The 23807-nt window shown below is 39.4% G+C and overlaps 1 protein-coding gene across 4 annotated transcripts in view; it reads left to right on the plus strand.

Moving 5' to 3' along the window:
- The window catches only part of arhgap17b (Rho GTPase activating protein 17b), a 67818-nt gene that overhangs the window by 521 nt on the left and 43490 nt on the right, over nt 1-23807 (plus strand). For 3 of the 4 annotated variants that reach the window (XM_062036547.1, XM_062036549.1, XM_062036550.1), the window contains exon 2: nt 15389-15428. In XM_062036547.1, the coding sequence (XP_061892531.1) occupies nt 15389-15428 (40 nt within the window). Of the gene's footprint in view, nt 1-7142; nt 7259-15388; nt 15429-23807 lie in introns of those variants that run through there. The other variant, XM_062036548.1, reaches the window with a different exon arrangement.

Genomic DNA, 23807 nt, shown 5'->3' on the forward strand with positions numbered 1-23807 from the left:
TGTTTCATCTATTCATTAGGTGCACAGCCAACACAACACCACAACAAATGATCAATGCTCAGTTGGGAATTAACACATAAAGTGGCAAGAAACATATCAATAATGAATAAAGCAAAACATGTTCTAGACCACAGGTGTCAAACTCAAGGCCCGGGGGCCAAATTTGGCCCGCCACATTATTTTATGTGGCCCGCAAAAGCCTGGAAATCCGTCCATCCATCCATCTTCTTCCGCTTATCCGAGTCGGGTCGCGGGGGCAGCAGCCTAAGCAGGGATCCCCAGACTTCCCTCTCCCCAGCTACTTTGTCCAGCTCCTCCCCCAGGCCAGCCGGGAGACATAGTCTTCCCAACGTGTCCTGGGTCTTCCCCGTGGCCTCTTACCGGTCGACGACGTGCCCTAAACACCTCCCTAGGGAGGCGTTCGGGTGGCATCCTGACCAGATGCCCGAACCACCTCATCTGGCTCCTCTCCATGTGGAGGAGCAGCGGCTTTACTCTGAGCTCCACCCGGATGGCAGAGCTTCTCACACTATCTCTAAGGGAGAGTCCCGCACCCGGCGGAGGAAACTCATCTGGGCCGCTTGTACCCGTGATCTTGTCCTTTCGGTCATAACCCAAAGCTCATGACCATAGGTGAGGATGGGAATGTAGATCGACCGGTAAATTGAGCGCTTTGCCTTCCGGCTCAGCTCCTTCTTCACCACAACGGATCGATACAGCGTCCGCATTACTGAAGACGCCTCACCGATCCGCCTGTCGATCTCACGATCCACTCTTCCCCTCACTCGTGAACAAGACTCCGAGGTACTATAATATGTGTTAATAAATATTTTCTTACTAAATATATTTGTTATTACGATAAATGCTTTAAAATGTAATATCAGAAATTATCGGTATCGTTTTTTTTATTATCGGTATCGTTTTTTATTTTTTTTATTAAATCAACATAAAAACAAGATACACTTACAATTAGTGCACCAACCCAAAAAACTCCCTCCCCCATTTACACTCATTCACACAAAAGGGTTGTTTCTTTCTGTTATTAATATTCTGGTTCCTACATTATATATCAATATATATCGATACAGTCTGCAAGGATACAGTCCGTAAGCACACATGATTGTGCGTGCTGCTGGTCCACTAATAGTACTAACTTTAACAGTTAATTTTACTCATTTTCATTAATTACTAGTTTCTATGTAACTGTTTTTATATTGTTTTACTTTCTTTTTAATTCAAGAAAATGTTTTAAATTTATTTATCTTATCTTTTTTTTTTTTTTTTAAAAGGACCTTATCTTTACCATACCTGGTTGTCTAAATTAGGCATAATAATGTGTTAATTCCACGACTGTATATATCGGTATCGGTTGATATCGGTATCGGTAATTAAAGAGTTGGACAATATTGGATATCGGCAAAAAGCCATTATCGGACATCCCTAGTACTAACCTTTAACAGTTAATTTTACAAATTTTCATTAATTATTAGTTTCTATGTAACTGTTTTTATATTGTTTTACTTTCTTTTTATTCAAGAAAATGTTTTTAATTTATTTATCTTATTTTATTTTATTAATTTTTTTTACAAAGGACCTTATCTTCACCATACCTGGTTGTCCAAATTAGGCATAATAATGTGTTAATTCCACGACTGTATATATCGGGGTCAGCTGATATCGGTTGATATCGGTATCGGTAATTAAAGAGTTGGACAATATCGGATATCGGCAAAAAGTCATTATCGGACATCCCTAGTACTAACCTTTAACAGTTAATTTTACAAATTTTCATTAATTATTAGTTTCTATGTAACTGTTTTTATATTGTTTTACTTTCTTTTTTATTCAAGAAAATGTTTTACATTTATTTATCTTATTTTATTTTATTAATTTAAAAAAAAAGAACCTTATCTTCACCATACCTGGTTGTCTAAATTAGGCATAATAATGTGTTAATTCCACGACTGTATATATCGGTATCGGTTGATATCGGTATCGGTAATTAAAGAGTTGGACAATATCGGATATCGGCAAAAAGCCATTATCGGACATCCCTAGTACTAACCTTTAACAGTTAATTTGACAAATTTTCATTAATTATTAGTTTCTATGTAACTGTTTTTATATTGTTTTACTTTCTTTTTTATTCAAGAAAATGTTTTTAATTTATTTATCTTATTTTATTTTGTTTATTTAAAAAAAAAAAGGACCTTATCTTCACCATACCTGGTTGTCCAAATTAGGCATAATAATGTGTTAATTCCACGACTGTATATATCGGTATCGGTTGATATCGGTATCTGTAATTAAAAGTTGGGCAATATCGGGATATCGGCAAAAAGCCATTATCGGACATCCCTAGTTATTTCCCTTTTGATATGAAAAATCATGTCCCGCATGCAAGTGCATATCTTTTAAAATTCAATATTATCAAAATCTAAATATTATATCATCATGTATTCCAAAAAAATGTTTTTGCTAAAATAAAAGATAAATACTGTACTTAAATATCTGATTGACTTATGGTTTCAAAACAAATTATCAATCAAATTATAGACTGTAAAATTGACAATAGATGTTATGGTTACATTTTGCAGACTGAGTTTTTTACCTTAAAATCAACTTTGGTACTGTTTTTTTTCCATATACAGTAAGATAGCAAAACATTAAAAAACAAACAAAAAATACATTAAAACAAGATTTTACGGTAACTCTGTTGCTTGAATTTTACCGCTAAAAACAGTGGTATTGTTTTTCCATTCCATGCCATTTATTATTATTTTTTTATATACTGTAAAAGACCCACTGCTTTTACTGTAAAACTCTGGTGAGTGAGCTGCCAGTTTTTAAAAGTAAATTTTTTTTTTTTTTTTGCATCTTATGTAAAAAAACTATATTGTTAATGTATTATATATATACATGTATATTCATATATTACTCATTGTTAAAAGCGGCCCTCTGAGGGCAACCATAACTGCGACGTGGCCCTCAATGAAAACGAGTTTGACACCCCTGTTCTAGACCAAAAATCACTTCATATTCTCTACTGCTCACTAGTGTTACATATCTGAGTTATTGTGCAGAAATATGGGGAAATAACTACAAAAGTACACCTCATTCACTAACTGTGTTACATAAAAGTTCAGTTAAAATAATACATAATGTCGGATATAGAGAACATACAAACCCTTAATTCATTGAGTCGAAAATACTGAAATTCCACGACATAACAGCTGAAATTGTACACAAAGCAAACTATAATCTGCTACCCAAGAATGTACAACAAAGGAGAATTATAACCTTAGAGAAAAATGTAATTTAAAACATTTGTACGCACATACAACACTTAAGACCTTCAGTATATCAGTATGTGGAATTAAATGATGGAATGGATTAAGCACAGAAATAAAACAATGTACTAATATGATCCACTTCAAGACGCTCTTCAAACTTCAAAGTGTTTACAAAGTACAAAGAAGAAGAAGCATGATAAACATTCTGAATTTATTTCATCCATCCATTCATTTTCTAGATAATCTTACTCATCTCACCATATGAAATATAACCTATTCACCAATTATTATTTATTTATTTATTTTTATTGTAATTACTTATGAGTATATTGTGAATAAATTGAGAACAGGACGTGAACAAAAGTTGTAGCAACTGCTATGTAAAGGAAAAGGGGGTAGGATTAAATGAGCTCTGCTTCTTCCTACTCCTTTTCGAACATGTTGAATAGAGGAACTGGAAATTGTGATGTATCATGTTGTATGTGCGATGTATCATGTTGTATGAATGAATGTTCGAAATAAACACTGTCAGAAAGATATTAATGTATATAATTATCATTGTGTTGGAGTTTGTATTGATAATTGATGCTGACCGGTCAGCAACTTGTGGCCCATGTGGCAACTATGGCCCGCACTAGCCTTTCATTTGGCCTGCCATGAACCCACAAATACTTCAAAGTATTTATATTGTTACACTATTCCTACATTATACTTTGTTATCCAGTCAAATATTCGCAGGAACAAATTAACGTGTTTAATCACACCTCAGGCGTTGCAAAACATTTGCCTATTTATCTATGTTCTTATGGTTTTATGTGTTATGAATTTGTTTTATGTGTTATGAATTTGCACTAAATTAGTTTTTGCTTACAATTTCGTTGTACAATGTACAATGACAATAAAGATATATTCTATTCTATTCTATTCTACGTGCAAATTGTACAACAAAGAAGCCAGCATAAGTTAATGCAAAATGTGTCAGCAAACACACTCGACCAAATGGTGTTTAGAGCGAAGATATGTAAAGCTATGTCTACACTAAGCCGGATAACCCCTTAAGCTAATAATTAGTTAGCCTAGGCATCGTGTCAGCCACACTAAACTATCGTTTAATTTTTTACACGGGTAAGTGCGCCGTGTATTTCTTGAATCTCCAGCTTTTAGCTTTGTATGGACTCATTGATCGTTTACAAACTGAGTTCGGAGAGGAAGTGACGTCAGAAAGAACGCGCCACAGCCAGCTTCATAATAAAGCGGTTTCGTAACTCGGAGCTAAGCACTGGAAATATGGAGGCGAGTCATCCAGACATGCCCGTGTTTCTCCTTCCGTCTGTACAGACGCTTGTGGAAATCACACATGAATGAATACCTTAAGAGAAAGCCATTGCAGCTATTTGGGATACAACACTTCTCAGACGGCAAGAGAACTTTCCAATGTCCAGGTCAGCTGTGATTGTACTTACGGAAAAACTTGTTCCATTTATCGAAGGAGAGACAACGAGAATGCGGGCTCCCGTGGATGTGATAAAAAAGGTAGCGTGTGCTTTGTATTACCTGGTCGTCGAGGAAAGACTACGGAAAACGGCGAATGCTTTTGGACTGGCAAAGCAGACTGTATCAGTTATTGTCCGCCATGTATGTCGCAGACTCAACGTCTGTATGTAAAGTCACCAAAAAGGAATGGACAATGAAGGTGAAGACAAAAGAGTGAGGAGTGTTCTGACCAGATATCTAGATCCCTAGATTGATTGATGTAAAATGTTCTTTATCACATTGTTTACGTGTCTAATAAAGATGTGATTAATTTATGATGGCTCAGGTGTGATTCACTACAATAGGGCCCCACAGCACACTGGATTCCAGTTAATTGAAATACCACAACACTGGATATTGTTCAGAAAAGGGAAATTTAAGAACTTGCACACAAAGCAACACTGGAGGTGACTATGTGGTGCGCATTTTCCGTGCATGCGTACTAGGTTACGTTGCGCCGGCGGACGAAGGGGGTGAGGGGGTCTTAAACGACCATTGTGTGTGTCTTGACAAGGATAAGGTTAGGTGGGATTTACCCTGGATAACCTTAGCCGGCTTAGTGTAAACGGGGCCTAAAGCCATGTCAAACACACAGACGCCATTGTGTGTGTTTGAATATTATTACAGTATTAATATAATATATTAAAATAAGTGGGAAAGCAATTGAGAGAGTTGAGAGCACTAAATTCCTTGGAGTATACATATATGGATTTATACATTTCAAAAGCCATATTAAATATTTAATGAATAAATTATCTAAATATGTTGGTCTACTCTCAAAATTTAGGCACTTTTTTCCTCTTAACACTCTCCTAATTCTGTATCGGACTCTATTTGAAGCACATATAAACTATTGCAATGTCGTATGGTGTAACACGTATCTCAGTTATCTTAAAAAACTGGAGATTCTTCAGAAGAAAGTCATATGTGTTGTTATATCATGGGCAAACTTTAATGCTCCCTCAAATCCTCTTTTTTTATGGGTACAATCTTCTGAAGCCTACAGAGTGCAACAGATTCCACAGTGCGTGTATTCTGTGTAACGTAATATATGGATTAAATTCTAGACTCTGCCAGCTCACTCCAGTGACCACTACTTCTCATAGACATAACACTAGAAGTAAACATTTTGTTAAGAGGGAAAAATGGTCATCTAAAGTGTACAAGCTTTAGTATAGCCTGTAGAGGCCCAATGATCTGGAATGAGATCGATAGCTCTATAAAAGAATCACATCCTTTAAACATTTTTAAAAAGCGTTTTAAGCTAAATTTATTGCGACGTTATGCTTAGTATATTTAGCACACCCCTTAAGGCTGAGGAATTCACATTAGTCGCATAATTTTGGTCTTCACCTCTGTATGCATGATGAGATTATCACAGATCTTCAAGATGCAACCTTTTAATCACATTTGAATAATAGGATATTGAGACTGATTTGGTGGATTTAAAGATTCCTTTTTTATTTATAAATGAAATTGTAAATGGATATTTGGTGGTTAGATTTTGAAATGAATTGTATTTTATTTTGTATTTTATATGATGATGTGTATTTTAACTGTGGGTCCCTGTCCATAAACGGTGTGCTTCTAGGGATGACCTTTTTGCAGAAAGGACTCTGATATTAACAAAACAAACAATAATGAAATTCAAAACCATGGTCTGTCTGAAAATAAATAAATAAATAAAATACAGGCAATTTGAATTATGGGTTAGCTCAAAATGGAGCTTTGATTTAATCTGCTTTTGTACGATGGAAAAATATTTACATTTTTGATTGGAGTTATTGGTTAGGTCTATTCATTGATTAAGTCGCCAACCACAATAAATCTGGATTGCAAATTTCGCAGAACCTGCTACAGTACAGGCCAAAAGTTTGGAGACACCTTCTCATTCAATGCGTTGTCTTTATTTTCATGACTATTTACGTTGTAGATTGTCACGTCAAAACTATGAATGAACACGTGGAGTTATGGACTGAACTAAAAAAAAGGTGAAATAACTGAAAATATGTTTAATATTCTAGTTTCTTCAAAAAAGCCACATGTGTTCATTCACAGTTTTGATGTGACAATCTACAATGTAAATAGTCATGAAAATAAAGAAAACACATTGAATGAGGTGTGTCCAAACTTTTGGCCTGTACTGTATGTCTACAAAGGCAAGTATACCTCTTTCCACTCGTCCTGAAATGTACGTATTCGTCATTTTTTTTCTTTTTGACATCGTCTTTTCAAAAGGCTTTTATCCACACAAACTATCAAGGCGGAATATTTGATTGAAAGGCGCGGTTTTTACTTCTTGACATCACAACACGTGTTGTAGCCTGGCCTGATCTCAAGCAGTAGACGATGGATGGATAAATTCAAATGCATGAGATTGTTTTATGGCGCTAAGATTTAACTGCTGGCCAATTGAAGTCATCAAAAGAGCGGTAGGTTCCCTACCCCTAAATTAGGTTCCCCATGCAGTGATAACAGCTTCCACACTTCTTTAAGACTTTGGGTGTGTTTGTGAGAATTATGGTCTATTGTGAGGTCAGCGATCAGAGGCCTTGGCTCACTTGTCTCTGTTCTAGCGCATTGAAAGGGTGTTTGATGGGGTTGAGGTCAGGGCTCTCATTAATGTACACTGGGTTGTATGCTATACCGGTATTGGTATAGTACTGTGATACTAATGAATCATATTTGGTACTATACCGCCTCTAAAAAGTACCGATCCCCCACAACCCTGTCGTCGTCACGTCATTGCTGTTTTTTATGGGGAGACGAGCATGTCCGGCAGCACACACACACACACACACAGAGTACTTACTAGGAGACACAGTGTGTAGACAGAAAAGAGAGAATGGATGCATTTTGGCTTAAAAACCTAAAGATAAAGGTGAAGTTATAACACTGAAATACCCTCAGGAAGAGGTGCTTTAAGACATGGCTAGCTAGCTAGCTAGCAGCTAAAGTCCAGCCACAGTGTTTTAGCTACTTCTAAATCACTAATCCTCGCCTCCATGGCGACAAATGAAGCACGTTTCTTACAAGTATTATTATCACTGGAGGAAGAGGAATAGCTAAACATGCTTCACTACACACCGTAGCTCACCGGCATCACAATGTAAACAAACGCCATGGGTAGATCTACACCTAACATCCACTGTAATGATACCAAGTACAAGAGTGTGTCTCGTCGAAACTCAGGAAATATGTCCCTGGACACATGAGGACTTTGAATATGACCAATGTATGATCCTGTAACTACTTGGTATCGGATCGATACCTAAATTTGTGGTATCATCCAAAACTAATGTAAAATATCCAAACAACAGAATAATAAGTGATTATTACATTTTAACAGAAGTGTAGATAGAACATGTTAAAATAGAAAGTAAGCAGATATTAACAGTAAATGAACAAGTAGATTAATAATTCATTTTCTACCACTTGTCCTTAATAATGTTGACAAAATAATAGGTAGATAAATGACACAATATGTTATTGCATATGTCAGCAGACTAATTAGGAGTCTTTGTTTGTTTACTTACTACTAAAATACAAGTTGTCTAGTATGTTCACTATTTTATTTAAGGACAAATTTGCAATAATAAACATATGTTTAATGTACCCTAAGATTTGGTCCCCTTTATTTAGAAAAGTATCAAAGTACCGAAAAGTATGGAAATATATTTTGGTACCGGTCCCGATACCAATATTGGGGTACAACACTAATGTACACCAGTATTTCCCATCCCCATGAAAGTACACAGTCATTGCCTCTCTTTGTATCCACGTTGGCTGCAATGTTGCTTCAAAAAAATAGTAAAAACAACCTCCTGCCGTGCATTCCCCCATATGTTGTGGGACAGTAGTAAAACTTGGCAAAGACGTGTCACTGTAAATATGTTCTTTTTAATGATGTGTAAGTACCTCTATTTGGCTTGGGCAGGGTCAGTTGGCCTACAGAGGGATAATGTCGAGTCAGCGTTTTGGTGCCGCTCAAAGCCAGCGAGACAGTGGAAAGCAGCCTGCGGGCCACTGAGGGGTGTTCCTGTAAAAGAGGCAGCCAGTTTAATAGAATGAAGACATCATTTATGTTAGATAACATAACACAGATTAGTGTTCATTACTTCATTTTTTTTGTCTCCAAGCAGGTTGTTGCATTTGTTTTTGCTGCATATTGTTTGGGTTATGGGCTCAGTAGGGCATTTTATAATAAAGTCTATTCTTAGAACAATGGCAGCTGGTCAAGGTCACGCTCTGCTGCAGGTAAATCAATGCTAATACATGGCTGATAGCCCTTTTAGCACACACCTTTTTCCGCCAAGTCCAAGTAATCCGATGCGTAAAGCAATTATGTGATGTGAATGTTGATTTTAAAGGCCTACTGAAAGCCACTACTACCGACAACGCAGTCTGATAGTTTATATATCAATGATGAAATCTTAACATTGAAACACATGCCAATACGGCCGGGTTAACTTATAAAGTGCAATTTTAAAATTCCTGCCACACTTCCGCTTGAAAAACTCCTTTGGATATGATTTATGCGCGTGACGTCACAAAATCCACGGAAGTGGTTGGACCCCATCGACCCGATACAAAAACCTCTTGTTTTCTTCGACAAAATTCCACAGTATTCTGGACATCTGTGTTGGTGAATATTTTGCAATTTGTTTAATGAACAATGGAGGCTGCAAAGAAGAACGTTGTAGGTGGGATCGATCGGTGTATTAGCGGCTAAATACAATACAATAGCAACACAACAAGGACTACTTACTACGCCTAGCCGATGCTTGCCGCCAAACCCACGGATGAAGTCCTTCGTCACGTCGTCGATCGCTGGAACGCAGGTGAGCACGGCTGTTGATGGGAAGATGAGGGCTGGCTGGCGTAGGTGGAGCGCTAATGTTTTTATCATAGTTCTGTGAGGTCCGGTTGCTAAGTTGCTAAATTAGCCTTAGCGTCGTTAGCAACAGCATTGTTAAGCCTTACCAGGCTGAGAATTTTTAACCGTGTAGTTACATGTACATGGTTTAATAGTATTGTTGATCTTCTGTCTATCCTTCCAGTCAGGGGTTTATTTCTTTTGTTTCTATCTTCATTTGAGAACGATGCTATCACGTTAGCTCAGTAGCTAAGTGTGTCACCGATGTATTGTCGTGGAGATAAAAGTCACTTTAAATGTCCATTTCGCGTGCTCGACTCTCATTTTCAAGAGGATATAGTATCCGAGGTGGTTTAAAATACAAATCCGTGATCCACAATAGAAAAAGGAGAGTGTGGAATCCAATGAGCCAGCTTGTACCTAAGTTACGGTCAGAGCGAAAAAAGATACGTCCATCACTGCCTCTCAAGTCCTTCACTCTCACGTTCCTCATCTACGAATCTTTCATCCTCGCTCAAATTAATGGGGTAATCGTCGCTTTGTCGCTCCGTCGCTCCGAATCTCTCGCTCCATTGTAAACAATGGGGAATTGTGAGGAATACTAGCTCCTGTGACGTCACGCTACTTCCGGTACAGGCAAGGCTTTTTTTTATCAGCGAGCAAAAGTGGCGAATTTTCGTCGATTTTCTCTACTAAATCCTTTCAGCAAAAATATGGCAATATCGCGAAATGATCAAGTATGACACATAGAATGGATCTGCTATTCCCGTTTAAATAAAAAAAATTCATTTCAGTAGGCCTTTAACCATTTGGCTCATAGCTTACTGTTAAAGTAGATTAGAATGAACAGCCTTGTTTGTTTAGAAAGGCAATAGTTTGTCATTACCTCAACTACTTACAGTCGTGGTCAAAAGTTGACATACACTTGTAAAGAACATAATGTCATGGCTGTCTTGAGTTTCCAATCATTTCTACAACTCTTATTTTTTTGTGATAGAGTGATTGGAGCACATACTTGTTTGTCACAAAACATTCGTGAAGTTTGGTTCTTTTATGAATTTATAATGGGTCTACTGAAAATGTGAGCAAATGTGCTGGGTCAAAAGTATACATACAGCAATGTTAATATTTGTTTACATGTCCCTTGGCAAGTTTACCTGCAATAAGGCGCTTTTGGTAGCCATCCACAAGCTTCTGGCAAGCTTCTGCTTGAATTTTTGACCACTTTCATCTGACATCACATGGACAAAGATAAGACCTTCTGGAGGAAAGTTCTGTAGTCAGATGAAACAAAAATGGAGCTGTTTGGCCACAATACCCAGCAGTATGTTTGGAGGAGAAAAGGTGAGGCCTTTAATCCCAGGAACACCAATTCCTACCGTCAAGCATGGTGGTGGTAGTATTACCGTCAAGCATGGTGGTGGTAGTATTATGCTCTGGGCCTGTTATGCTGCCAATGGAACTGGTGCTTTACAGAGAGTAAATGGGACAATGAAACAGGAGGATTACCTCAATTCTTCAGGACAAGCTAAAATCATCAGCCCGGAGGTTGGGTCTTGGGTGCAGTTGGGTGTTCCAACAGGACAATGACCCCAAACACACGTCAAAAGTGGTAAAGGAATGGGTGAATCAGGCTAGAATGTAGGTTTTAGAATGGCCTTCCATTAGGGGAGGTGCGGCAGCTTGAAAAAAATAAAAAATGGTTTTAAACCTGCTAAACTAACTTCAGCTATAATAAAAAAGCAAGCGGTTGTTCCATGTTCTCTGAGTAGAGTCTCACTATGCCACAAACGGTTCTTTACAGTTTTATTAGTACGTGCCCTCCTCACATCTTACACCAGTACTAACTCAGCTATCAAAAGGTTAATTGATCCCTGTGAGACTTTAGTGTTGGCCTGCGCTAGGAAGAGGAGAGTCTTTAGAGATTACACAGACTACAACGTAAGGTCTATTACAGGATTAAACTACAACCACAATAATAAACACTTAGTAATTATCTCACCGTGTGAGTCAAAACTGAGCATTACTGTGTTCGAAAGGGCCATACAGATAATAATATGACGTTTAAAGAATATAGGGCTTGACAGTGTGACGTGGAAACGCAATGCATCATGGGTATTTCTGCATCGGAATAGCATCTGTACATCGGGTTCAATGCGAGACTCTGTCCTAATGTTGTTTTTTTCTTTAACAAGTTCCAAAAATGTCACAAACTTGCGGCATCGATAACTGCCATAATTGTTGTCATGATTGCTGCAGGGAAAAAAAAAGGTGAGATTAAAATGCTTCATTTCCAGCGTGAAAGCAAAGCTAAGGGACTCGGTTAGTGAGCAAAGAAGCAGGCGGCGAATGCCTGGAATATCAGCCGTACAAAATGACAAACATCACTTTTAACACCATCACCTGGTACATGTTGTTTTCACTGCATCTTAGACCGGTAAAGTTTTAATCAAAGCACGTTTTGTTTTGTTTTACACGTAGCATTTGTTAGCTGTTGCCAGTTAAGCGTTTGCTTAAGCTAAGAACAACTCACAGTAAAAAGCATGTTGTCTGTTTACTTTTAGTCATGGCTAAGCACAAAATAAATGAGTATGAAACAAGGCCTGGGGACCTCACGCATCTCGGACGCATAAGAAATGAAAGCCGTAGATTACGCACAATTTGAACAATGTGCCTTAACAGACCTTGCATTTGGAAATTCTTCAAATCCGTTGACAAACTATAGACATTCTACTTGACTTGAATCTATTGTCAATTGGACATGCTCATAGCTCATATGAGTCGATTCCACCATTTTTTATTATTTTTTCCAGGTAGCGAGTCTTTGGAATAGTGTACAGTCTGTCTGTTTTTTTATTTTATTTTGTACGATCCACTGTAATCCAGTTTGTTGCTCGCTTTCACATTGTAAATAAAGCCTTTTTTCAACAAGTATATCGACCCAGCCCCCACAATGCATTGCAAAATCACCTGGCCTTTCGAGCCTTATCAGTTATATTTAATTGTGTTTAGCCCTTCCCTCGAGAAGTTGCGGCCGAGTGATTTCTTCACGGTGAATGTTCTTGACGTACAGTACAGTACAGACACGACTTCTCATTCATTGCATTTTCTTTATTTTCATGACTATTTACATTGTAGATTCTCACATCAAAACTATGAATGAACACATGTGGAGTTATGTACTTAACAAAAAAAGATGAAATAACTGAAAACATGTTTTGTATTGTAGTTTCTTCAAAATAGCCACCCTTTGCTCTAAATACTGCTTAACTACGTAAATGACCGCCATAACCACAACACCAGGGGGAGGTCCACAAACCACGTTAAACCCAGATTCCGATCTAACAAAGGTCTTAACTCATTCTCATTCTATGCCACATCAATATGGAATGCACTCCCAACAGGTATGAAAGAAAGTGCATCTCTATCCTCCTTCAAAACTGCACTAAAAGAACACCTCCAGGCAACTACAACCCTAGCCTAACCCCCTACCCCCACCACATCCCACCTCCCCGGATTGTAAATAATCAAATGTAAATAATCAAATGTATATACTTGTTCTTATGCTTTCTGAGCTCACTATGTTCACTGCTCGCTGTACATATCCTACGAAGTCAGACCTACACTGTTACTACTGGTACCCTAGCACCTCCAAAACCCTCAAATCTAAACTCCAAACATCCCAGAACAAGCTAGTCAGATTACTTCTAGACCTCCACCCCAGATCCCACCTCACTTCTACCCACTTCTCCAAAGTGGGCTGGCTCAAGGTGGAGGACAGAGTAAAACAACTTGCACTGAGCCTAGTCTATAAAATCCGCTACACCTCCCTGATACCGAAGTACATGTCAAACTACTTCCATAAAGTAAATGACCACCATAACCACAACACCAGGGGGAGCTCCACTAACTATGTTAAACCCAGATTCCGATCTAACAAAGGTCTTAACTCATTCTCTTTCTATGCCACATCAATGTGGAAGGCACTCCCATCAGGTGTAAAAGAAAGGGCATCTCTATCCTCCTTCAAAACCGCACTAAAAGTTCACCTCCAGGCAGCTACAACCCTAAACTAACACCCTCCCCGGATTGTTAATAATCAAATGTAAACAATCAAATGCAGATACTTTTTCTTATGCCTTCTGATCTCTCTCTCTCTCTCTCTCTCTCTCTCTCTCTCTCTCTCTCTCTCTCTCTCTCTCTCTCTCTCTCTCTATGTCCACTACTTGCTGTACATATCCTACCAAGTCAGACCTACACTGTTCCAATACGCCCCACACCCCGGATTGTAAATAATGTAAATAATTCAATGTGATTATCTTGTGTTATGACTGTATCATGAATCAATTTAAGTGGACCCCGACTTAAACAAGTTGAAAAACTTATTCGGGTGTTACCATTTAGTGGTCAATTGTACGGAATATGTACTTCACTGTGCAACCTACTAATAAAAGTCTCAATCAATCAATCAATCAAACTATGTCCATTTCTCAGATGATATAATTGTTGATGACTGAAGTGCTGATAGCAACCCAACCTAACGCCCCCCCGCCACATCCCACCACCCGGATTGTAAATAATTCAATGTATATACCCTGATGATTAATTTGTGTGATGACTGTATTATGCTGATAGTATATATTTGTACCATGAATTGATTAACGTGGACCCCGACTTAAACAAGTTGGAAAACTTATTCGGGTGTTACCATTTAGTTTTCAATTGTACGGAATATGTACTGTACTGTGCAATCTACTAATAATAGTTTCAATCAATCAATCAATCTTTGCACACTCTTGGCATTCTCTCAATGATCTTCAAGAGGTAGTCACCTAAAATGGTTTTCGCTTCATAGGTGGGATTGAAGCTCATCGAGAGAATGCCAAGAGTGTGCGAAGCCGTAATCAGAGCAAAGGGTGGCTATTTTGAAGAAACTAGATTATACAACTTTTTTCTAGTTATTTCACCTTTTTTGGTTGAGTACATAACTCCACATGTGTTCATTCATAGTTTTGATGTGACATGAGACAATGTAAATAGTCATGAAAATAAAGACAACGCATTGAAATGAGAAGGTGTGTCCACACTTTTGGGCTGTACTGTATATGATGTCATCACTGAATGTTCTTGGTATATCAATAAGCCACTTGACAACCTCTACCATGCACCACACTCTCCATGTGCTGTTGCCATAATAAACAGTGACACAACAACCGGAAAGTCTGTGTGTTGGGACATGTCGGAGGAATCTGACGACTTCATCGCAGAGAGGAGCTTTATGCTGATCGTGCGGTTTATACTAGCAAACACACTGCTTGACTTCTTATCAAGTGTATCATATGCACACAGCAGACCAGTTAGGCTGGATTGATGCATAAGCTTGTTTGCAGCAAATTCAAACCTGCTTAGTTGTTATTAAATATGACAATAACAATTTGAAGTATGTATTTTGTCATGTAATGTGTTATTCATGTAAAATATCTCTATGTTTGGTGGTGGTCGGAGGGGCCTTAAGTGCAAATTGGCAGCCATGCTTTCGTCCGTCTACCCCCAGGGCAGCTGTGGCTACAAATCTAGCTCACCACCATCCATGTGTGAATGTGGAGTGAATGAACGATAGGTGAAGAGCTTGAGTGTCGAGAAAAGCGCTATGTAAATCTGATCCATTATTGTTATTATTCCACAGGGCTGAGAAGACAGAGGTGCTGAGTGATGACCTCCTCCAGGTAAAGATGCCAAGTTAATTTTATGACTGTTTATCTTTCTCATCCATAAATAATGACAGTATAGTGTCTCGCTATTCTGGATGATGATGTCATGGGTCAATATGTGGTGATGTAATCATGCAGAGTGTTGTCCCCCAAGGCAGTGGCATGGGCTAAAAAAAACCTTCATCAAGCCCCAAACTAAGAGTGTAAAAGCCATTGTTTTGATTGTGTATTCCATCCATCCATCCATCTTCAACCGCTTATCCGGAATCGGGTCGCGGGGACAGCAGCTCCAGCAAAGACCCCCAGACTTCCCTCTCCAGAGCAACATTTGCGACTTCCTCCTGGGGAATCCCGAAGCGTTCCCAGGCCAGAGAGGAGATGTAATCCCCCCATCTGGTCCTTGGCCTGCCGCGGGGCCTCCTCCCAGTGGGATTGTGTATTGGTTGTAATTATTGATGGTATTATAGACGCAATAAGGAAGGGGTGTTGAAAGTAGGCAATAATTGTAGATAGGCTGTTATTTCATACATTTGAAAACCCAAAGGGGATGTTTGCAACCTTTATGCGGATGCCTAGAGTTTCCAGAGTGTTGTAAGCATTATACCCCGCCCTCTTCTGGCTTGTAGCACGTAATGACGCAACTACATTCGTACATAACACACACGCGTGTGCATGGGCGTTGTATGGCCTATCGTAACAACTAGATTACCGCAAATTGTTAGTTGCTTTTCTTTGACTTTTTGTTGTGTATGTGCACGTGCTCCCTTCATATACGTGTGAGTGACAAGCCTGAATGCCAGACAAATTCATCGGACCAACCGGCAATTTTTGTTCAATATGATTAGTAATTGTGAAATATACAGACACTTTAAAATATGTATGTTCTTTTAAACCAATAACTAATAATTTTAACATACTGCAAGTCAGCTAGTGGTAATGCAAACAGCCCCTTTAAGTATTTAACTGAAATGGTTTGGAATGCATGGAAAAGTGAAAAGGAAAACATCGCTATATTTGACCAATCTGGTTATTTATTAACAAGTATATTACCGTATTTTTCGGACTATAAAGCACACTTAAAATCCTTTCATTTTCCGGTGCGCCTAATGTACGGAATAATTCTGGTTGTGCTTACTGACCTCGCAGCAATTTTATTTGGTACATAGTGTAATGATAAGTGTGACCAGTAGATGGCAGTCACACATAAGCGATACGTGTAGACTGCACTATGACGCCAGTAAACAACACCAAAACTTTAAATGTTCCATTGAATATAAAGAACATTACACACGGCACTCAAAAATCTGTCAAAATGTTTTAGTACGACTTTGAAGCCGCACCGCTTGATGGATTGTCGGCCCATTACGGCGACCGTAGTCAGAGATACAAGTATTTCTATGGTGTGTGTATAAGGACTGCAACATGGCACCCATTAGCAGACATATTATCTGCCGTTTTGTTTCACAATATTATGCAAAACCAACTAGTTTTACCTTCTGGTACCTGCTGATGTGTATTTGAGATCTGCATAAGTCCTGAAAATTTGCGCACGTCCGCCACTGTTATCTGTGGCGACACCGTAGTCATTAGCTTCTTCTTTTTCACTATCTTCTTGTTATGGGACATTCACCCTCTGCTGTTGCCATTTCTAATATAAAGTAGCATAAAGTTCTAACTTATATCTCACTATTGATGCGCTAAAAGCTACAAGTGTAGTGAGTTTACATTATTCACCCACGGAACTTTAGTTATTAGAGAGTTCCGGTCGGACGATTTTTAACGGGACACATTTCCCCTATTCCGCCCATAAAACCCAAATAATAACTATCCCAAAACCGCCAAAAATACCCCATTTACATTTTGTGACTTGAATATTAACCAAGTATTAGTGATATTGTTATTATAAGCGCTAACGCAGACAAACAATTTGTAGCGACGACGAGATCACTAACATGTGTCCCTATGTTTACATCATCGAGTGGTCTGCTGTTTCCTCGCTTCCCTGCTCCTTGGAAGTTTATTGTAGAACATAAATCATGCCTCTCACCCACACAGAAGAAGGCTGAGGACGTATTCCGACAAGTTGGTACACTTTGACGTCCAATTTAGATCCAGGAATGGCGACGACACGAAAAGATGCTTGGTCACCTCTCCCCTACCCCCTTTTCTTTGTGAAGTTTATGAAATCGAATTTAAGAACTTGCACACAAAGCAAAACTGGAGGTGACTCTGACGTGCACATTTTCTGCGCATGCCTACTAGGTCGCGTTGTGCCGGCGAACGACCATTTGGTGTGTGTGGACAAGGATAAGGTTAGGTGGGTGTGGTAGTCTTTCTCCCGTGGGTCCCCTGATACCGACAGATCTTCACACCAGCCCGGGGTCTGGTTTTATCAATGTCTTTATTTGTGAGCGCACACACTCTAGGACCGCACTCCACGCTACAACTTTTCAGTCTTTGCGTCTGGAAGCCCCTCACGACAGTCTCTGCTCCGTGACTTTTCAGTCTTTTTGGCTTTTTTCTCTCCGGCAATGTCCAGCAACTGTGTCCGCTCATCAGCAACTCCAACTCCAACAGTGTTGTGTCGGCTCGGCTGCTGCTGATAAGCATGGCAGGTGATTGGATGATCAGCCCCAGCTGGGTAATCCAATCACCTGCCAGCTGTGCTTCGAGGCCGGTCCATACGCACCCCATTCCTGCAGAAGGCGCGCTGACCACGCCCCCCTCCACAGTGGGATTTACCCGTACCCCGCCTTCCGCCCGAATGCAGCTGAGATAGGCTCCAGCACCCCTCGTGATCCCAAAAGGGACAATGGATGGAACTTAGTGTAGAAGGGGGCTAACAAAGTGCAGTTATCAATCACGTTTTTTTTTCGATCATTTTAATTTAAAGGCCTACTGAAATGATTTTTTAAAATTTAAACGGTAATAGCAGATCCATTCTATGTGTCATACTTGATCATTTCGCGATATTGCCATATTTTTGCTGAAAGGATTTAGTAGAGAAAATCGACGATAAAGTTCGCAACTTTTGCTCGCTGATAAAAAAAAGCCTTGCCTGTACCGGAAGTAGCGTGACGTCACAGGAGCTAGTATTCCTCACAATTCCCCGTTGTTTACAATGGAGCGAGAGAGATTCGGACCGAGAAAGTGATGATTACCCCATTAATTTGAGCGAGGATGAAAGATTCGTAGATGAGGAACGTTACAGTGAATGACTTGAGAGGCAGCGATGGACGTATCTTTTTTCGCTCTGACCGTAACTTAGGTACAAGCTGGCTCATTGGATTCCACACTCTCCTTTTTCTATTGTAGATCACAGATTTGTATTTCAAACCACCTCGGATACTATATCCTCTTGAAAATGAGAGTCGAGAACGCGAAATGGACATTCAGTGCCTTTTATCTCCACGACAATACATCAGCGAAATGCTTTAGCTACGAGCTAACGTGATAGCATCTTGCTTTAACTGCATATAGAAACAAAAGAAATAAACCCCTGACTGGAAGTATAGATAGAAAATCAACAATACTATTAAACCGTGAACATGTAAATACACGGTTAATGCTTTCCAGGCTGGCGAAGGTTAACAATGCTGTGCTAACGACGCCATTGAAGCTAACTTAGCAACTTAGCAACCGGACTGCACAGAGCTATGCTAAAAACATTAGCTCTCCACCTACGCCAGCCAGCCCTCATTTGCTCAACAACACCCGTGCTCACCTGCGTTCCAGCGATGGGCAGAAGGACGAAGGACTTCACCCGATGCGTTTGGCGGCCCGGAGACGTAGGAAGTCAAGGTGAGGTCGGCGGCTAGCGCGGCTAGCGCGGCTAGCGCGGCTAGCGCGGCTAGCGCGGCTAGCGCTCCAACAAAGTCCTCCTGGTTGTGTTGCTGTAGTCCGCTGCTAATACACTGATCCCACCTACAACTGTCTTCTTTGCAGCCTTCATTGTTCATTAAAAAAATTGCAAAAGATGTCCAGAATATTGTGGAATTATGAAATGAAAACAGAGCTTTTTGTATAGGATTCTACGGGGTACCATAACTTCCGTTACTCGGACTTCGTCACGCACATACGTCATCATACCGCGATGTTTCAGCCGGATATTTCCCGGGAATTTTAAAATGTCACTTTATAAGTTAATTGGCATGTGTTGCAATGTTAAGATTTCATCATTGATTTATAAACTATCAGACTGCGTGGTCGGTAGTAGTGGCTTTCAGTAGGCCTTTAAAACTGTAGTACTAACCGTTCGTAGTTTCACCACAGTTACCATTAATACCGTTTATGATTACAATACTTAGTCATGAGCAAAAACAATGTCGGGGGAGGGGACACACTGCATTTATGAACATAAAAAGAAATTGGCCATTGTGACCTAAGAAGTAAGGACAGCTGTAGGAAGTTGAGCTACATGCTCGGCCAAATCCTCCAGGTTCCATTATTGTACTCAATGCAACACCGGCATGCAAACAGGATTTCAGATTATTTAGAGAGAGATTCTCCCATCAGTCAGTCTTGTTAAGTCAAACATCGAAGTCTGCTAAAGTCATCATCAAGTCTCAAAGCAAGACTCGATGAGTTACACCATCATGGCGACTCTTTCATTTTGGGTTTGGCGGCAGCGGCAGGAGGAGACTTTGTGGTTTTCCACTGAAGGCGAATCCAGGCAATGTTCTGCTACCTTAGAATCACACTGCTTGTGTGTCAGTGGGGGATGGGACTGACGTCACTGCTTGGGAAAAAAAAAATACTTTGAGAAAACCAAGCATATCCAGACAAGAAGGGAGATGAGGAGCAATGGTTGGTGATCAACTTTTGTTTGGGCTAGTAATTATGCTAACATGACGGTAAACCTCTCGGGAACAGAAGGCATTTTGCTTGTCCTCTCTGACGTCAGGAGCTTTGTGCTGCTGAGTTGGACATTCCTTCAGTCAGGAATGCAACCGTCGGAATCACTGCCTCATCAGTCAGCTATTAAAGAGTCATCTATTTCTTTATCTGTTTTTAGCGCCGTCCCGGTCGCTCAAACAATTGGCAATAAAAATTTATTTTTTTCCAGCATGCTCCTGTAAACCCCTTCCCAGAGGCCTCCAAAATGTGAAATTTGACGCTCTGCTCTCCACGGCATAGAAGTCTTAGTCTTTTTCCATCTGTTGTTCCATAGTGTTTTTTGCGCTGGCTGAGGCATTGGTCCTGTTTGGACGTGTCCCGCTTCAGTGGGAGAGTTGGGAAAAATCTCTTGACATTTTGGGAATAACAGTGACATCACTGTATCACTATACAGTAGGGGTGTAACTGTACGTGTATTTGTATTGAACCGTTTCGGTACGGAAGTTTCGGTTCGGTTCGGAGGTGTACCGAACGAGTTTCCACACGGACATATTAAGTAGCGTAGCGCACGTTGTGTAAACAATGCACACCGAGGCACAACCCACGGCATGCTAGCAGCGTCCGGGCTAGGACAACATGTAAAAGCCAGAGCTGGAAGACCCTCCTGCCTCGTTAAGATCTCCCGTTTGGGAACACTTTGGCTGCGGGATACAACAATGGAGGACGGAAGTTTGCCGACATTGTTCAGCAGCTGCTTCTGACAACACGTCAAACATGCTAACCCATTTGAAGCGTCACCACCACATTCAAGCAGCCTCTCCTCGGCGAGTCAGGCAGGGCTAAAGCAATAACAAATGTTTTTTATAGCAGCAGATTTAAGACCATATTGCATTAGAAACTAGATTTTGACCCACTTCTATGGTGGAAGAACAATAAGCCCATATATCCTCTTACTGCCAAGTTCAATTCAATTCAATTCAATTATTTATTTCGTACTTGGATGTGTACATTTCAACAACATTTCAACAATCTCACATACCTTACTGCATTCAATACACAGCCATGTCGAAAAGGAACAGGATGAAGAAAATCTTATATTTCCTGCCCCTTCGCACAAAAGAAACATTTTCTTGGTATCTCTTTGCCGGTAGTGCATTAGAACATCCAATGCAACAAATCAATACAAAACAATATATCACATATGCACACACAGGCACCACAGAAGTTAGCCAGGCTGGGGGGAAAGAAAAGTTAATCTGAGGCCGAGTTGACTTGAAACTGTTTAATGTTGCACTTTTTATACACTACCGTTCAAAAGTTTGGGGTCACATTGAAATGTCCTTATTTTTGAAGGAAAAGCACTGTACTTTTCAATGGCGATAACTTTAAACTAGTCTTAACTTTAAAGAAATACACTCTATACATTGCTAATGTAGTAAATGACTATTCTAGCTGCAAATGTCTGGTTTTTGGTGCAATATCTACATAGGTGTATAGAGGCCCATTTCCAGCAACTATCACTCCAGTGTTCTAATGGTACAATGTGTTTGCTCATTGGCTCAGAAGGCTAATTGATGATTAGAAAACCCTTGTGCAATCATGTTCGCACATCTGAAAACAGTTTAGCTCGTTGCAGAAGCTACAAAACTGACCTTCCTTTGAGCAGATTGAGTTTCTGGAGCATCACATTTGTGGGGTCAATTAAACGCTCAAAATGGCCAGAAAAAGAGAACTTTCATCTGAAACTCGACAGTCTATTCTTGTTCTTAGAAATGAAGGCTATTCCACAAAATTGTTTGGGTGACCCCAAACTTTTGAACGGTAGTGTATGTAGAAGAAAAGTTTTGTCATTTTATTTAACCTGAGCAACAATTTGAGGCAGTTTAATGTTGATTAACGTGGACCCCGACTTAAACAAGTTGAAAAACTCATTGGGGTGTTACCATTTAGTGGTCAATTGTACGGAATATGTACTGTACTGTGCAATCTACTAATAAAAGTCTCAATCAATCAATCAATCAAAAAAAGCACTTTATATGTAGAAAGGTTTTGTTAAGAAACCATTCTGAGCCTTATCTTATTTATATATGTTGGCCACATTAACCCTGGCAATGGACCCTGTGTGTATATGTATGTTATACCATTGTTTACAAATTTGGTTAATAAATAACCAAAAAATGTATATTTTGTTGTTTTCTTACTGTACCGAAAATGAACCGAACCGTGACCTCTAAACCGAGGTACGTACTGAACCGAAATTTTTGTGTACCATTACACCCCTACTATACAGGATATAGCCATATCCATGTAAATTAGCATGACAAAACTATGAGAAACACAAGTAGGGTTGCCTTGAAAAACAGAACTGTCCCACATTTGGAAAATAAAGTACATGTACTGTAAGGTGTCTAAAAGGGATGCATTTTGATCAGTATATATGACCATGAGAATCGAAATGAGTAAAACCTCAAAAGGAATTATTGAATGATTTCACGGTAAACTTATTACCAGCACTTTAGTAGGAAATAGAGAATAAAAATGTGCAATAAGAGAATGAAATAGAATAAATCATCAATGTTTTTGTTACCACATTTTTCGTACTATAAGGCGCACTTAAAATCCTTTCATTTTCTCAAAACTCGACAGTGCGCCTTATAACCCGGTGCGCCTAATGTACGGAATCATTTTGGTTGCGCTTACCGACCTCGAAGCTATTTTATTTGGTACATGGTGAAATGATAAGTGTGACGAGTAGATGGCAGTCACACATAAGAAATATGTGTAGACTGCAATATGACTCAAGTAAACAACACCAAAATGTTATATGTTCCATTGAAAATATAGAACATTACACACTGCGCTCGAAAATCTATCAAAAATGTTTTAGTACGACTTCGGTAAGCTATAAGGCCGCACTGCTTGATGGATTGTACTGTGCTTCAACATACGAGTATTATGGTGTGTGTATAAGGTTTGATTGATTGATTGATTTAAACTTTTATTAGTAGATAGTACAGTACATATTCCGTACAATTGACCACTAAATGGTAACACCCGAATACGTTTTTCAACTTGTATAAGTCGGGGTCCATGTTAATCAATTCATGGTAACATATTGTCTGGCGTTTTGTTTTGCAATATTATGCAAAAGCAACTTTTCTTACTTTTCTTTCTGGTACCTGCTGATTTGTATTTGGGATCTGCGTAAGTCCTGAAAATTTGCGCGTGTCCGCCTTTGTAGTCCGTAGTCAATAAGCTTCTTCTTTTTCTCTATCTTCTCGTTATGTGACATTCATCCTCCACTGTTGCCATTTTTAATATAAAGTAGTGTAAAGTTCTTACTTATATCTGTCAGTAAACTCGCCATGGAAGCGCTAAAACATACCGGTATAGTGAGTTTACATTATTCACCCAAGGAACTTCAGTTATTAGAGAGTTGGGACGTTTTTTCACGGGACACATTTCCGGCGTCGTTGTTGCATTAGTGAGCCACGGATGAGGAGATGCTGCTCCGTTATTGATTGAAGTAAAGTGTGAATGTCATTAAAACAGTTAGCT

This window comes from Entelurus aequoreus, linkage group LG25 (genome assembly GCF_033978785.1).
Source record: "Entelurus aequoreus isolate RoL-2023_Sb linkage group LG25, RoL_Eaeq_v1.1, whole genome shotgun sequence".
NCBI lineage: Eukaryota > Metazoa > Chordata > Actinopteri > Syngnathiformes > Syngnathidae > Entelurus > Entelurus aequoreus.